This window comes from Pongo abelii, chromosome 6, assembly GCF_028885655.2.
Source record: "Pongo abelii isolate AG06213 chromosome 6, NHGRI_mPonAbe1-v2.0_pri, whole genome shotgun sequence".
In the NCBI taxonomy this organism is placed as follows: Eukaryota; Metazoa; Chordata; class Mammalia; order Primates; family Hominidae; genus Pongo; species Pongo abelii.
This window is the reverse complement of record NC_071991.2, coordinates 113,053,223-113,071,336: the sequence shown is the minus strand read 5'-3', so window position 1 is coordinate 113,071,336 and position 18,114 is coordinate 113,053,223. Positions and strand designations below refer to the sequence as shown.

General features: G+C 32.7%; 1 protein-coding gene across 5 annotated transcripts in view; it reads left to right on the top strand.

Annotated features, from left to right (window-relative positions):
- The window catches only part of TFEC (transcription factor EC), a 243,807-nt gene extending 226,852 nt beyond the window's left edge, over window positions 1-16,955 (top strand). For 4 of the 5 annotated variants that reach the window (XM_054559712.1, XM_054559710.1, XM_002818368.5 and 1 more), the window contains 4 exons: window positions 489-545; window positions 4,179-4,254; window positions 10,059-10,206; window positions 11,166-16,955. In XM_054559712.1, the coding sequence (XP_054415687.1) occupies window positions 489-545; window positions 4,179-4,254; window positions 10,059-10,206; window positions 11,166-11,546 (662 nt within the window). In that variant the 3' untranslated portion in view covers window positions 11,547-16,955. The remainder of the gene's footprint in view (window positions 1-488; window positions 546-4,178; window positions 4,255-10,058; window positions 10,207-11,165) is intronic. The other variant, XR_008527196.1, reaches the window with a different exon arrangement.
- The last annotated feature ends 1,159 nt before the right edge of the window (window positions 16,956-18,114 follow it).

Sequence of the window (18,114 nt, the reverse complement as noted above, 5' to 3'; positions counted from 1 at the left end):
GGATATTTGAGAAATATAGTGAGTTGCAACTCCTGGGATGTAGAAATAATAATTACTAATAAAATATTTAGGTTGTAATAATTTCTTTCTGAATCCAAAATTCTGAAAATAATAATTGAATACTATATTTTCTGTGTACTATATTTCTTTTGGTTATCACAATGATTTTAAGGTAGGTATTGTATTATAGTCATTTTACAGATGAAGAGCCTGAAACACAGAGAAGTGTGGCAATAGATCACATGGCTATTAAATGGAGGGCCAGAAAATAAATTCAGTTTTTATTATCCCAGAGCCTAAAATCTTTGCCATTGCCTTTTACTGAAGAGTACTGTGTTCCAAATTTCTGAATATTTGCATCAAAAATATTATTGTACCATTTTGGAGCAAATAATATTTTATTTTCACCTAGGAGTTCTGAATTATGTTGCCTGGAGGGGTTTTAAGATAGAACTAAGCATGGTTTTTATTATTTTTCTTTTGATCAGAAACTGACACTAGAGCTTTAGCAAAAGAGAGACAAAAAAAGGACAACCACAACCTCAGTGAGTATATATTTTTCCATGTAAAATTAATGCAAAAGGAAATGCATAGAGGTTAAGATGTGTGTTCTTTTATTATACTCCGTAAGTATTTTGATGTCAGATGGCCAAAATTAATTACACATACAACTTGATTTATTTTGGGAAATATTAACAATGTGAACTCTCAGAAAAGCTATCTATTTTCACAAAATGAAACATCTCGAATTCCCTCCTTGATCATTCACTTCCAAGGAGGCTGCCTGTGACTGAGATGAGTGCATTTGGTTACATTTGAATTCTGTTGTGACTCACTGACTCAAAGGTTTAAAGAGATAAAAGTGACTTTTGAAAATGTACAACATTTAAATAATAAGAAACATAACTCCAGGTTCTCATTTTTCTGTGTCAATTTGCTCCTCCTTTCTTAATGATGTGTTATCTGAAAGGCATTGCTGTGTTGCAGTGCTGAATTTCACCTCTGGAACAAATAGAGCTTTCATGACTTCCTAAGGGTCAGTTAGACTCTGATAACAGGTCATATGAGATGGAGAAATCGGGCAAGAAAAGTAGATGGCAGCGAGGCTGAGCTTTAGAATGCTTGGTCATGTCTTAAGTGTGTAACTGTCTCAAGTGAGCTTGACTAATTGAGTGTGAAGCCTTTTCGTTCTGGAAGCCAAATCAAAAACTGAGAACAGAGTAGAATAAAATTAAAATAAATAAAATATTGCAAATTCCTAAAACTAATGACTAATTTCCTTATGTATTGCTAGCTGAAATTGAGTATACACATACCTGTGAAACCTGCATCTGTTCGTAAAGCACCTGCCTGTGTCACAGTGATGTTTGCTGAGTGTGTGACTGTAAGACAAGAGCTGGCATGTGGTCATAACGTGCTCTGAGAAATGATTTTATTCTCAAGGGCTTTAGTGTCAGAGCAGATAACTTTGGTCCAGATTATGAGTGGGGAGAGCTAATGGTTGAGAGAAGGGATTAGTAAATTGAGGAACTATGGACTTTTTTCTTAATTAGTCACTTAACGATTACTGACCTTAATCCTACCTTCTCTCTTCTGTGTCTGCAGCTTAAACAAGTCGTTTAATGTAGAGTAACATGGTGTCCTGTATATCCATTATCAAAGTGTTTCTTAATCTAGATACACCTGCTACATCATCTTGCTTTTGGAGGAAACAAACACTTAAAAAAATTATAAGTTTTAAATAGAATGAATCTAGAAAAACCCTAAAAACTTGTGATGATCATAGCAAAATTACAAAGGAAGTCCAATTTACCAGAAGTTTACATAAAATTATGTTCCATTCTTCATAAAGACCGGGAGGCCAGCAGTGAATTTAGAATTTTCAGCTCATGGGAGTTTGGCATGAAAATGTCAGGGCAGGGCAATGTCAGCTCTCAGCTTGCAGCCCCCCATTCTTCTTTCTGCACCCCCTATTCCATTCTGTGCTACAAGTGGTCTCAAAGGTGACTGTGAACACCCTGTCCTGTACATTCAAGCTCCATATACAGCCCTGCAAACAACTGCCCATTGGTCAGAACTGGGGCCTCCAGTGAGCACACCGGTGTCATGTTCCGTCTTCAGGAGGATAGACCTAGGGAGGTGGCCTGCACAGGCTCTGGAAGTGAACTCAGGGAATTAGGGAGGAAATTGCTTGTGCCAATAACCCAGAGTATAGTTTAGAAGGGTTCCCTTGGCCCTGTGGCTGCCTTGCTGAGTGGAGAGAGGCATGGTCAGAGAAGGCAAGAGTGCTTCCTCTAAATATTGATCAGAGTAAGAGCCTCTCTTGCCTGGATCTAAGTACAGGATTAAGTGAATATGTCAAAAACTTTGTGAAGAGTGAAACCGCCATGACATGAAGTAGTTTAGTAATTTCTTAAAACTTGACTCCTTTACAAATAACTAGTACTAGGTATGAACACCGTTGGGGAGCCAGATTTCTCATTATAATTAGCCATTTAAAAATTCATAGACTACTATCTAAGAAGAGTAGAGAAGAAGGTTCTGACATTCTACATAAGATAGATTTAAATAAAATATCTTAAAGGAACGTGACAGGACAGAAACAGTCCCTTATTTTGAGAAAAAAAACTGTGAACTTCCTTCATAGTTGTTCTTCATCTTGTATTTAAAAGTCTGGCTTATAAGAGTTAATGTGTGTGGACACAAAATTATTAATAAATTCTTCTTATTTTATATATGTATATGTTATATATATACATTTCTATATAAGTATATATGTATTATATGTGTGTATATATGTTTCTATTAGCTTTACCTTTATTTTCTAGTCAGTGTTTTTTGTGGTGTCATTTTGCTGTTTTTTGAATTATGTGCACAGGGGAAATAGGACTGGTGAAGAGGGAAAATAAACTCTTACCAGAACCAATTATATTCTCATTTTAGAGGAATCACAATGTATTATTCCTAAAGGTCAAATTCATTCATGTAATTTGCTTTGTAGAGTAAGTTCATCAAGGCAATTGATAGTCTTTGATGACTTTCCTCGTTTCTAGTAGCAGTTCATAATTCTCAAATGTGAACTGTTTAAGTATTTTCCAACATTTAAAAAAATATATTTTCCTTCTTCTTCATATTCTTTTCTACCTTTACTTCCCCGAAAGCTTTAAACGTATCTGTTGAAAAACTTACCATGTATAAGTATATGTTATGGTTCTTGATATTAGGAATAGAGTAGAAGACTGCTCTTAGAGAAGAGTAATACAGGAAATTTGACAGATATATATTGTATGTTGAACATTTACGATGTTCAGAAAATTGCCATAAGCAATGAATGTATGGAAACGCAAAAAGAGAAAACAGTCTCTGAATGAGAGCTTATATCAGTAGTTTTCAAAGCATTGGCCCTACAAAAACAGTATCAGCATCGTCATGAAACTTGTTAGAAATGGAAATTCTTGCCCACTCTTGTCCCCCTACTTCCAGGACACACTAAAATTAGAATCTTTAAGTGTGGGGTGCAAATCTATTTTAACAGTCCTTCCAGGTGTGTCTAAAGAGTGCCAAAGTATAAAAACCACTTATTTATATATTATTGGAAACTAAAATAGAAAAATAAATTTACAGTCTAATCAATATACATTTATTTACCACCTCTTATATGTCAAGCTCTCTGGTGATACAAAAATAAGTAAGTTAGGTCCCTGCCCTCAAGGAGGTCATAGAGTCTAATTGGATACACAGACCTACTATGTGCTAAACATTGCGTTAGGCTTTGAGGACAGTATATGAGAAGAGTAAAGAGTGTTGCACGACCTCAAATGATTACAATCCTGATGGACTGACAAATTGCCAATGTATGAAATAATCAAACAGATATACATATTAACATATACTTATACACATTTCATTATGAGTATTATAGTATTTTAAAGAATTTTTAAAAATGTTTTGTGACAAAATGTTTTTAAAACAGTGTAAATCATAGATTTATAATTCTAATATTGAAACCTTTACTTTTAGAATAAGAATTTTTATTTTATTCTTGAGAAGTATTATCTTTTGACTAAATGGAAAGTTTTTTGCCCATTGTTTTTAAAAGATTATTAAGAAAGTTTACAGCTGACCAAAAGTGAACTGTACATTAATGAGAATAATCAATAATATTTCTTCTTTAATAGTTGAAAGAAGAAGAAGGTATAATATTAATTACCGAATCAAGGAGCTTGGCACTCTTATTCCAAAGTCTAATGATCCGTGAGTTCAATAATCATTTCTATAATAATGTTATAATTTAAAGACCCCCAAAATGAATGGGAGGGAAGAGGGGAGGAGAGAACCAATGACTAGTAAACTAAGCAGCTTATGGCAAAAATAAGGCTATTGCTGGGCTCATTTTAAAATGTCTATTCCAGGCTAATTGTTATTGAGCATCAGGGCTGTTACTAAGAGTTGTCCTCTTGAGCTATAAGAAGTAAATAAATTATTTCTCCTCAGTTCATAGTGAGTCTTTCTGTATGGTGACAATATTGTCAAATTTAGTGATAATGTCAAATATTATTTATGATGCTGACTGGTATATTCAATTTTTATGAGTATAACAATTCTTCCAATTTAAAATTTGTGTGCAAGTGAAAATAGAATTGTTAGATTTTCCAAGGTCCCCGAATTTTGGAGACACACAAGTAACAAATGGAATTATAAAAGCATATTGATTGATGCTGACCAGGCTTTGTACTGTATGCACAAAATGTCCATCAAACAAATTACTTACTCTTGTAAATATTGAGAAATAAAGTGTTAACTTAAAATGTTGAATGTTTCTTTAAAAATGCGAACGCCTGTAATCCCAGCACTTTGGGAGGCCAAGGCGGGCAGATCACTTGAGATCAGGAGTTTAAGACCATCCTGGCCAACATGGTGAAACTCTGTCTCTATTAAAAATACAAAAATTAGCCAGGCGTGGTGGCGCATGCCTATAATCCCAGCTACTCAGGAGGCTGAGGTGGGAGAATCGCTTGAACCCAGGGAGCAGAGGTTGTGGTGAGCTGAGATCATGCCACTGCACTCCAGCCTGGGCAACAGAGCAAGACTCCATCTCAAAAAAAAAAAAAAAAAAAACAGCAAAAACATGGAATCTGTAGCATTAATAATGATTTGAAAATATTTCATTAAACCTGAGAACTTTTTTCTCCAAATACTGGATATTATTCATTATCCAGAAATGATCATGTTTGATAAAGTGATACTTGTGGGCCAGGCACATTGTCTCATGCCTGTAATCCCAGTACTTTGGGAGGACCAAACAGGAAGATTGTTTGAGGCCGGGAGTTCAAGATCAGCCTGGGTATGATCCCACCTCTAAAAAAAAGAAAGGAAAAGAAAAGAGAAAAGAAAAGCAAAGAGAAGAGAAAAGAAAAGCAAAGAGAAGAGAAAAGGAAAGAAAAGAAGGAAGGAAGGAAAGAAAGAGAGAGAGAAAGAAAGAAAAAGAAAGAAAGAAGGAAAGAGCAAGCTTGGCATGGTAGCATGCACCTGTACTCCAAGCTACTCAAGAGGCTGAGACACAAGGATCACTTGAACCCAGGATTTCAAGGCTGAAGTGAGCCATGATCGCACCACTGTATTCCAGCCTGGGTGGTAGAACAAGACCCTACACACACACACACACACATACACACACACACAAGTTATGTTTCTGAGATTTTAAAGCACTTTTTCTCTAAATCCGAATTTGCTCATTTATTTGGACAATTCAACAATTTGTTAGAAAAGGGAATGCAATATTTGTCCTTATGTACATACTAGATTGTGAGGACATTTAGGATCTGAAGAGCTCAGGCCTAATTTAGACTCTACTCCAAACTCTTCAAATCTTTTAAAGTCTCTAAACATGTGACTCTGTTAGCTAAAGAAAACACTTGTCTTCCCTATATGCCTGTGTTTTTATAAAAATAAAATCAAATAAGGTGTATGGGAATAGTTTGCAAGTTATAAAGTTTTATGAGAGATTATTACTCCAAATTTTAATACAACTTTGTCTAAAGACTCCTTTCTAGTTCTAATTCATTTTCTAGAACATGGGATGGTAATTATTTTTTGTACAGGGCCAGATAGTAAATATTTCAAGGTTTGCGGGCCATACATAAAGTCTTTGTCACAATTATTTAACTATGGCATTGTAGCATGAAAGCAGACACAGACAACATGAAATGAATGAGCTTGACGTCATCCAGTGAAATTTATTGACAAAAATAAGCTATGGGCCATAGTTTATCTACCCTTGGTCTAGAATACAAAAATTCAATTTATGATAGACTCGTATCTAAAAGAGACCAGAATTGGGAAAACTGCATTGCGAGCATTGTTTTTCTCTTCCTTATGAATCTCAGAAAGGAGGGTTATTATTTGTTTTAATTCTGTTATGTTGTATGTAGGCAAATAACATTTATTTGGGGTCTAATGGAAAACACATTAATTAGATGTTGAATATGTCTATACATGGATTTTTCCGTATATCACGGGTAGAGAAGACACTTCATTGAAATGTGTGACATTCCAAAAATCTCAGTACTAATTCTGTTGAAATACATTTTATTCCTTGGCTTGCTGTGGCCTCACCTGTTACTCCAGTGTCCCTGTTTAGGGTTTAGCAATGAGGGTCCCATGATTTAATCCAGAGTGTATCCTCTTAAAATGGACTTTACCTGAGAACCATGGTCTGGCTCCATGGACTAAGGAGTACCCATCTACGTGACAAAATTATTCTGGATCCACTTGTCAAATTTTCAAATGTTATTAGGGATAATCTAAAAGTCACAGGAAACAAGAATGCTGGGGAAAGGGAAGGGTAGCATAGAGGAGGCAAATTTACTTTGAGGGTGAGAGAATAAAAGAAGAAATGACATTATTATGTTGTGACAATGAGGAAATTAACAAACAGTGGATCTGAAAATAAAAAAAGACCATACAAGATTTTAGTTTGAGTTTAGCAAATTTTTGAATAACTTGTTGAACAGGTGACTACAACCATTAAAATGACTAAGAACAGTTTTTAAAAAATAAAAAGTACATCAGACTATACAATTATCTAGTATGAGATATTTCAAGTTATGTGCCATACCTATTAATGAGTCATGGAATCACTCAAATGAGACAAATGCAGCATTTTAAACAAAAAAGGAAGAATAGCATTGAAAATATGAGAGTATTACATGTAAAGAGAATGGGAAAGCCCTGTGAATTCTTTGTTGCAGTTTTATTTACTAAGAGTGTGCCAAGTCACTATATAAAATGTATTTCTTATGACAGATGCATTTGAAAGGTGGGAAAGCCACAGGTTGGCAGAAAGAGTACTGAATTGAGGGAGGAAACCTGGGGCTTATCTCCTAAACACCATATACTCTTGGGCAAATAGCAGCAACTGTGGCATGGTTGGCCTTTGAGTACCTTTCCAGCTCATGATTGGAATATATTTTGGAGTTGGCTTAGGAAATAAAAGCTAATACCTGAAGACACTTTGAATTCTATGAAGTTTTTATTTTTATGTATCAAAACATTCAGAAGGTTCTATTTCTTTGCAGGTCAAAATGGGGAGGTCAGAAGGAAAAGTAATATAGAGAACAGCTGTAATTGAGACATATAGGTTGAGAAAATTACATGAAAAAAACACGACCAGGCAATGACAATCTCTTGACTGGTGTTAAAAAAACAAAACCCAAACGAAAATAACAATCAAAGAGAAAGAGTGAAGAGCTTCTACAACATGTAGTAGTTGTCCTCTTTAGCTTTCTTGGAAACACTTTTGTCCATATGTGTTTTTGTGAGCCATGTTTACAAAAATTACGAGTAAAAAGTTAAAAGTATTATTAGATCATTAATTACTCTATTACTCTTGTTTTTGCACTGTAAAAAGTTTTCTAAATAGTTTGAAGTTTTTTTACTTAATCTTTCCTCCCCTCTACAACCAAATTCCTCCTGCTTTTGTGTAAGAATGGTAGTTGGTGTAGAATATGAGACCTGAGAAAGCTTTCTAAGTCAGGAGTCACAAAATGTTGAAGCAAAAAAAAAAAAAAAAAAAAAAAAATTCAGACCTGTCATAGTACTATTTTCTTTCTTTTTAAAATCTTTTTTAAAATTATTTTTAATGCTTTTAAGTGGATGTACACTCCTAAGATAACAACAAATTGTACATTTTCCATAGTTTTGCCTGGCAGCACTCCTTACTCCAATTTATACATTTGTATTATCTGCTCTGACTGTAAATGCATTCAGGCTTTTAATCCACCAAAATTTTAAGATCTTAAAAAATTGTTGTGCAGAAAATGAAAGGCCAGCATCAACTATCAACATTCATTCTTTAGCCATGCCTTTAATTGGTGTGTCTGTGTTTACATGGTACCACCCTATATAATATTTGTAATGCCTACTTTGTTGAAATTGTTTTGGGAGAGAGGCAAAAGTCTCTTTAGTAAATATAAAAAATAAAAAAATAGGAAAAAACCTCGTACATTGAAATTTCTTTAAAATAGAGGAACTTAAAAAAATTATTGTAAGTGACATCAGGTACAAATTGAAGGGAGGCCGATTGTGTGTTCTCTACTACCATTTTGAAGGTTGGTTTTTGAACTAATAGTACTTATAAACTTCAAATTTGGCTAGGGTTATCTTTTTTTTTTTAATCTATTTCTCTGTCCTCAAGTTTTTCTTTCCATGAGAAAAAATGAAACAAAATAAGGGTCCATAAGGCTTTTGCTACTACTTAAATTTTAGTTTAGAGTCCATTACACGTTTCAGTTACAGATACTTGGTTTAGCACCAAAGATAAGACTGTCTCTCCCCACCCTTCCCACCACCACCATCCCACCCATTCCCCTCACCCCCTGTGAGTGGAATGAGACCAACAGCCATTATAGCCTTAAAGAAATGACAAAGCATTTTCAAACTTGCAATGTCCATTGACAATGTTTTGGTGCATTGCAGTAGAACAGAGCTCTTATCCAGGCTCCAGTAAGCATTTTCACCTGCTGGTAGAAAAATGTCTCTTCTTTTAATATTTTACTGCTAATGGCATTGTCACATCACCAAATATATACGTAGAAAAATGTTATATTTCCCTACCTGTGTACTTTATGCTATATTAAAAACATCTCGTGACTCTAAATTCAAAATGCATCCAGGTTTTCCAACAACTCTGATTAACATTTAGCAGTTAGTTTGTACTCATTCTCCAAACATATTATTAGTTCTCATGCAGTATTACATTCATTAATGTATATTTTCAGATATCAAAATCAGTAGCCTCTTCCACAATTTCATATTGTTAATTTCTCCTGTCTTAAAAGTAAGTTTTAATGAAATGATTTCTTCTATGCTATAGCCTAAAAAGTTATCCGGTAATGTTTAATTATATTTACTTATCTTAAATGTATTTAAAAATAGCTATTCACATCAAGCTTTTAAAAAGTTTTGATGATGTTTGTACAGAAAAAAATGGCTGAATGGTTTTAGAAAGTTTGCTCTATTACGTAAAGTGATGTTGCCAGAGTCTGATTTGTTTCACAATCGCTCAGGATCACCATTCAGGAGGGACTTTATTTTTTTCTTAGAAACATAAAAGCAACCTTATTAGAAAATAGGTTAAAAGATTGCTACATTTGAAATGATCTTAAAAAATTTAGGCTTAAGTCCTCAGTAATGTACGTTTCCTAGTTCATTAATGCAGAAATACTGCACATAGATTTTAATCTTGGAGTTAATAATAAAAGCAATTTTCACTAAAAATATAAAAACTGTAATGGTAGAATCATGATATTGCATTTAGCTCTCCCACAAAAAGTCACTTTATTACTTTCTTTTGACACTTATTTTCATTCTGGGATTAATTTTACTATATAAGGGCTTCTTAACTATTCTATTAAAATTTCTATTCAGAAGCAATAATATCTAAGAGTGAATAATAGTCATGTAAATCATTATTTCATATTAATGTAAAAGATTTTGTAAGTTCTTATGAATTCTGCTGACATGCACAATTGTGAAAAGGTTATCTCTCCGTTCTACAGTGATATGCGCTGGAACAAAGGAACCATTCTAAAAGCATCAGTGGAGTACATCAAGTGGCTACAAAAAGAACAACAGAGAGCCCGAGAATTAGAACACAGACAGAAGAAATTAGAGCAGGCTAACAGGCGACTTCTACTTCGGATTCAGGTTTTTATAAGAATGTTGCCATGAGCCACATAGCTTACATATGACTCAGCTGTCATCAGTTTTCTTCATTGGTCTCATTTATTTTTTCTCTTATTAACAATTATTTTTCCTTTTGAAGGATAATTTTACTGCTTTTTAGAAGTTCGTGAATTGGGTTGTTTCAATTAGGTTTTGACTAGAAATCCAGGATCAAGATGGCTGAAAATGTATATATGTATATACGTTATATACACATATATGTGTATATATGTGTGTATGTGTGTGTATATATATACACATATATAATGACAACAACAAATTACAAAATGCATAAAATATAACTCATTTCATAAATGCACACATTATTATCCTAATCAAATAATAATACTAAGTAGAACATTTGTTTCTCTAGATTATATTGGACATTAAATTCTCCCCTCCTTCTTTCATTTCTTTCCAACATTGCTATGGATTTCATTGCCTCAAGGCATGTTGTGACAGTGTATATTAAGTCACTCTCATCTGTTCATATAATCCAAAATATCAAAACATGGGCTTTTATAACTCTCAAGATTTTTTAAAAATGTGAGTATGCTTAGCACCAGGTAAAACATTTACTGTTTCCATGAAAAGGTCCTGCGTTTACAGTGAGAAATTAATGAGAAAGAATAAATAGATGACTTTCTGCTATCTCCAAATGGCTGTATTGTAGTCTGAGCCACTGTGGAACCATCATCAGTCATAACCTTTGTAGAACAATGAGACCAAACTTAAAAAAAATCTGAGTAATTTTCTCAGAGTTATTTTTCATGTATCAGAAATGTATCAATTTCATTATTTGCAAAGATTATTCATAATTTGTATTGTATCACTCTTCATTTTAAATGCTTGTTAATATTTTGATTCTATGTCTGGCTTATTCTCTAGTGTTAAATCCAATTTCAAAGACATTATTTAATGATTCTCGTTTGAAATTACAGGAACTAGAAATTCAGGCTCGTACTCATGGTCTGCCAACCCTGGCTTCACTTGGCACAGTTGATTTAGGTGCTCATGTCACCAAACAGCAGAGCCATCCTGAGCAGAATTCAGTAGACTATTGCCAACAACTGACTGTGTCTCAGGGGCCAAGCCCTGAGCTCTGTGATCAAGCTATAGCCTTTTCTGATCCTTTGTCATACTTCACAGATTTATCATTTAGTGCCGCATTGAAAGAGGAACAAAGATTGGATGGCATGCTATTGGATGACACAATCTCTCCATTTGGAACAGATCCTCTGCTATCTGCCACTTCCCCTGCAGTTTCCAAAGAAAGCAGTAGGAGAAGTAGCTTTAGCTCAGATGATGGTGATGAATTATAAGAAATAAACAGACCCAATTCATCAACTGGAAAGCAATTCTATGCTGGTGCTATGCAATTATGCTCTGTGTTTCATATGTTGCTTTGGCTTATTTTTTTCTTAAAGGAATGTGTTGTTCATAAAAAACTGATAGAAGCAACAGAAGAATTCGCAGGAAGAAAAATCATAGTGTTAATGAATTATTGAGGGCGAAAAAAAGGTGTTTTCTTCTTTGACTACGGAGTCCAAATCCACTTAAATTCTGTTTTCCTGGAAAGAGGTACAGCATAAGAAATAGCTCTTTACTGATGTTTTAAAAGCAGCAACTTGGTGGTGTACTAGTGGAACTAATGACTGCAAAGTGTTAAACGACCGAAATATACAAACAGTCTCTTAGTTACTCATTTCCATCTTCTCTTCAACTTTCACATCAGTCTTCAGGAATCAAGATCAACATATCAGGTGGTCATTGCCTTTCTCCATTGTCTAGTAGACATGTCTAAAGTTCAAACTTTACAAGAATAATAAACGTATAATAGATTATCTGTCACTTGTGGTTGAAAGGCAAATCTACAATAAATGTGAGAATTTTCCACAATAAAATATGGATAACTTATAAAAACATTGGTTACTAAAATTAGATCCTCATTTTATTGTAGTTGGTTCAATTACACTAATTCTAAAAGCATCCATGCATATTTATATCTCCAGTCTCTCTTCAGGAAAAGGAACATATTGAATATTTTCCTTAGGAATATGGACCAGAATTGTATCCCTTCACACAAACATACACCTACACGTATGCACATAATTCAGGTAGTATATGTTCTTTTGTTTTCTTCATTCTTCTGACTGCATCAGAATCACATTCCAAATTCTCTTTTCTTATTAAGAAGAGATGTCAGATCATCAATTTTAGTAAATAAAATATAAAAATTCCCCCTACAAGGACAGTTTTTAGGTGCTTAAAACTTTTCATCAGTATTGGACAGAAATCAATTAGTTGTTGATTTGGTTTTGCTCCAAATGGATAAAATATTGAAAATTGAATTGCCAATTGACAAAATAATTATTAAAACAGAAACTATTTCTTATTATTTTCAGTTCTGAGAGGAACGTAACATTCTATTTCTATAAGCACTTAGAGTTTCCTATGATCTTTGGTTGCACTGTTAGCATTTATTATAAGCACTTATAACTATGATGCTTCATTTAGATTTTTATCTCTTGCGCTTGTTTTAGGTTAGGAAATTAAGTTACCAAGCACGTTGCTCTGTGCTGGACCTCCAAGAGTGATCATCCGATCAATGAGTATTCATGGAGGCATACTCAGAACTGCAGTGAGTCCTGACAAAATGTAGAAGAGTTGAAAAAGATATGGTCTTACTCCTAAGGTAGTTAATGAGAATGCATGAAAAACAAAAACAAAAGATAGAAGACATATAGAATAAAAAATCTAAGCATAAGCTGTAAATACAGAAGGTCAAAGAAAATGAAAATGAATGACAAACTTTATGGGAACAGCAGAATTTGATTTCTCTTTGAAAGGCATTAATTGAGTGAAAGTGAGGGCATATAAAGGAATAATATCAACCAAATGATAAAAGTGAGAATAATAGGGGAAGTATCTTTATAGGACTTTCATTAGAAAGATCTGGATGCCCTAGAAGATGTCCATTGGGGAGTTCTGAAGCATAAGACTGACAACAGGTTGTGAAGGCCCTTAAAAAACTATGGTGAAATAATATAGTATTAATATAATAGAAACAAATATTTTTAGTAGCAGGGAGGATGCTAAAAACTAAAATATATATTACTAACGAGTGAGATGTAATCTTTCATGAATATTAAGCTTTGGGATAAATTTTGAAAGGATCTTTTAGTTACTTCTCACATGGAAAATATGTCATTATAAAATGTGAGACCCTAATGCTGATAAAAGTAGAAAAATAGTAAATCCTTATGGTATAATAATTATCTCAGGCTTAGCTTATATCATTTGCTCAGATTTTGAAGAATTAAAATAATTTTATTGTTTGACATGGAAAAATAATTACTAACTTCTGGGTACAGTCATTAAAGCCTGATAGATAAATTCATCTGAAATATGCCATGTGAAACAGCTATTAGATGCATCTTCTCAATAATTTTCAAGAAGATATTACATACTTTTAATTTTATAACAAAATTCCACTTCATTATCTGAGTTGATAATTTGATTAAATGTTAAAAATTATAGATAAGGAATATATTTTGGAGTTCATGGAAAACACAGCAATTTATTAGATAGAGACTGGCTTCGGTTCTCATTTTATCTACTCTTCTCATTTCTTCATATTTTGAGTAGACTTGCACCGATGATGTCATTACTCAGTCATTATTTTCCATTCTGTTAAGGTACAACTACTGGGCCCTGAAACCTATCCTTCACAATCTTGGCTGAGATAAGGACTTGGCACAGAATGATAGAGCCTGGACACAAGAGATCTGGAGAGGGAACTGATATTTGCTGCTACATTCAGGTTATGAGATGTCAGGGAACTGTAAAATGGGTAATGAATTTTTAAAGAGAGTAAAGAGTTGTGCTGTGTCCCGGTCAACTGAAATAGATTAAAAATTAATTAGATGGTAGTTCTTAACTTTTTAAGGCAGATCCCTTGAGAATCTAGTGAGTTATAGACCCTCTCCCTAGAAAAGTATAGAACTGTTTATATGGACAATAATTCACATACATTCAGAGATCTTAGGGATCTCCTGAATGTTTTCTTGGATCCCAAGTGAAAAATTCCTGAATCGGGTCTCTTAGGTGTGCAGTTAATGTCATGTATAACAATGGGGGGACCCTTACTTATCTAAATATAATTATCCCAATCCTAATAATGATGAGGTTGCATAGGAAAGTAATAGTGTACCAAAATTTAGATTATTCACTAAAAAAGTTGTTCATTTATAAAGTAGTCGTTTTTCAAACATGTCCTCCCCACTCAGCAAACTATGCCTTCTATTTATTATATATGGGTCAGTTTCACTATAATTACTGAGTGTTATAAACATCTGACCATAACATTTTGAAATGATGCAAATAAATTTCCAAACAAAAATAATGTGAATTTAAAAGCAAATTATTTGAGTATCTGAGAAACAAGATAGACCTCTAGAAAAATTTGACTGTCTAGAATATTTTTTGCAGAAATGAGATTTTTCATAATAGTGAAAGAGGAATATTGTTTATCAAACAATGCTGTCACAAAAAGGATCAACTGTAATGGGACTATTAATACATAATTATCAATTCATTCAATTAATATACAATTATCCCTTTTCATTTAAAGACTTAATTCATAATTACAATTATAATAAAACTTCCTTTAAAGTAAGATACAATAATTTTATTGTTTTTCTTTCTTTTTTCAACAAAATATCCCATCCAATCATTTTTTATATTATTAAGTGTTGGCTGCTTTTTCATGGATTCACATTAAACAGCCCTTTCCAACTTCCAATTATCTTAAAATAGTGATGACCTCCTGTGAGTAGATACAGCTCTTTACAATTTTTTTCTTTAGTGCCTTTTCTTTTTGAATTTTTCCTATATCAAATGGAGAATATATGTACAGATGGTATTTTCTCAGTTTATAGGCATATCAGTGACCAAGGCTTACTTTATATAGGTTTAAAAAAAGCTCTAAATAATAAATAGCCAGATGAGCTGGGGACATTGAGAAATAGCCTTCCTCTTCCTTTTTCAACTCATTTTTTTCCCACCTACATGACTGTAAATCAAATATTTAATAGCTCTGACTTAAAAAAATAGATACAAAGAATGTCTTGATTTGGTGTGCTCATTTACCATAATGTCATGAGGAGAATTAGATTTCACAACTTTAAAAGGAATATATTTTTATTTTATTTTGAAAAACTGAGTCATATAGGAATTTTCTTATACTTCAAGGTACCATGGAAACACTTTTTTCCTGTTTGGATATTGTGGAATTTAAACATTCGAATAAATAAATGGCATAACTAAGTGTTCCAATATTTTTTTTTACAATGTCTTTGATCCTATTCAAACATTTTAGGTATTTACTGACCATCTGATATGTAAGATGTGGAATAAAACTGGAATCAATTAATTATTTCACTGTGTTATCAGTGCAAGATCAACCATCTGGGTTTCTTAAGGACACTCGAAGGATTGAATTTTGTTTCAGTATTGATAATGGCATAGTCTCTATGTGCTACGTGAAATTACATCATTTATCCCTCCAGTGCCCTATATGTTGATAAGTATGTCAGTTTGACTTAGTATACATATATACAGAGATTTCATTACATTTACCTAATAAATACAAAATACATTTCGAGTGTTACTGATCTCATATGTTACATGAGCCTCCTGTAATCATTGTGCATTGATGTTCCAATATTTTATTGTTTGTATGAATTTTAATTTGAAAACAAGGAAACAATCCAAAAGCAGAAAAAATAGCTTTTCTTAAAATTTTCAGTGCTACATTTTCCCTCTGAGGTCCATAGAGAATTTGAATTTATAGGAGATTATCCGAAAACAGCTATTTTGATTAAAAAAATGTATCCCCCAGGATTCAACCAACTTAATGATGACATACTATTGTCTACTGCTTTATACATAAAAGGGAACTTTTTATCTGCTTGTAAAGGGATTTTTATGTGTATTTCTGCATGATCAGATGATTTCTATTGTGTTTTCTACTGATGAAATTCTCTGTAAAATGCCTTTTTTTTACATTATCCAACAGGCATAAAGAATAACAGTAAAGACTTTTGTGTTTGTAAAACTACCTCTTTTATCCCTGCACTACTGTTTTATTGCAAAAATTCTATATTGTCAACTATTTTTTTCCACAGAAATAAATTTTGTTTTTGTGTTACAGCTGGTAGTTTATGTAGCAAACAAAATATACAAATAAAAGAAGAGACTGATTTTGCTGAAAGAATTATATATAATCAAGAAGTTACATATTGTTCTTTAAATATGATACTGAATTTTAAAAGCAAACTATATTCAAGAATCTTATCTAACAGCATAGCAGTTGCTTATGGCATATAAGTCTAAAATTAATTCAGCTATTTAATCTTAATAATTATAACGTAGTTAAAAATCTTTGACTTTAATAGTGTTTTACATATACAAATAGCTGAAGTAACATTCCTATAATTTTAATCTAACATTGGTTAGATCAAGAAAACATTGTTAATATAATAAGACTGTAGAATTTGTAATTATTGCTATTTTTCATTTTTAATAACTAAGTAATGTGTCTTATATTCTAAGAAAATGGAGAACTTTGGTGTACTTTAATACATACAAGAATCTTTGTAAAAATACCTTAAAATGTACCAATATTTTCTTTGCATATATTAAATGAAAGACTATAATTATGAAATGTTTTACAGTTTTTGTTCTGCCTTTGTATATAGACTGCACTGGAAAACAGAGAATGTGGGTTAATCATTTGAAAGGATATTTAAAACAGTCACCAGACATCACAGCTGACAACTACTCACTACATAGTCCATGCTGAAAACGATGATTCAATATTTCCCTATTAATGAAAATAATTGTTACATTCTTTAATATGGTCTCCTGCCATCTGCTTCACCATGCTGTTATGGCTTTGATTTATGGAAAATATTTATCAGAATGTTGCTAAATTGCTAACAGGCATAATGGTAGCAGTGAAATCACTAAGAAACTCTCCAAAACCTTTTAATATACTACATGGTCCCCAGACAATCTAGGATAAATAGAATACTGTATTTTAATATGTAAAACATCTTAAAGCTGCTAATTGGTATTGACTAGACCTATCCTTTGATAATGAAATTAATAAGGATTTCAGTTGTGTTAAGACTTTCTAATATTTAATACCATGTTTATGAAATTTTTTCCTCCATACTTTATTTTAAAACACTAAAACAGGACTACTCAGAGTTAACCATAAAGGGTGGTATTCTATGTTCAAATACAGGTTCTTTGCTTTAAAAAAAAAAGTAATATCATGTGAATATTTTTCTTAAAGTATTATCAATGCCCAAAATACTGATCATTATAATAATCTTTGTATGGAAAGAATAATCTAATACAGGTAAAAATAAGTCAGGATGACTTTTCTTAAACAGTATATAGGCTGAAAATATGGATGACTGAATGGTTTTGATACTTGATTGTTTATTGTATGTGTATGTACATCTGTGGTGTGTTTGGGCATACATATGTGTGTCCATTTGGAAGCTTATTTAAAAAGTTTTATAATGCTTCAGTATTAGAAAAGACTGCATATAAGAATATGTTCTTTGTTATTCTTTTTTTTTGGCCCTAGAAAAATCCTTAAGCTAAAGAGAATATGTTATTCTTTATTGGAAAATACATGTAGCAAACACTGAAGCTATCTCCAAATCTTTCCTATTAGAAACACAGACACACACACACACACACACACACACACACACACACACACACACACACATCATACATCATACCCCTTACCATTAGTTGAGTTTAAAGGTGGAAAAGATGAAAAAAGTTGTAATAGGTTTTAATATTTTT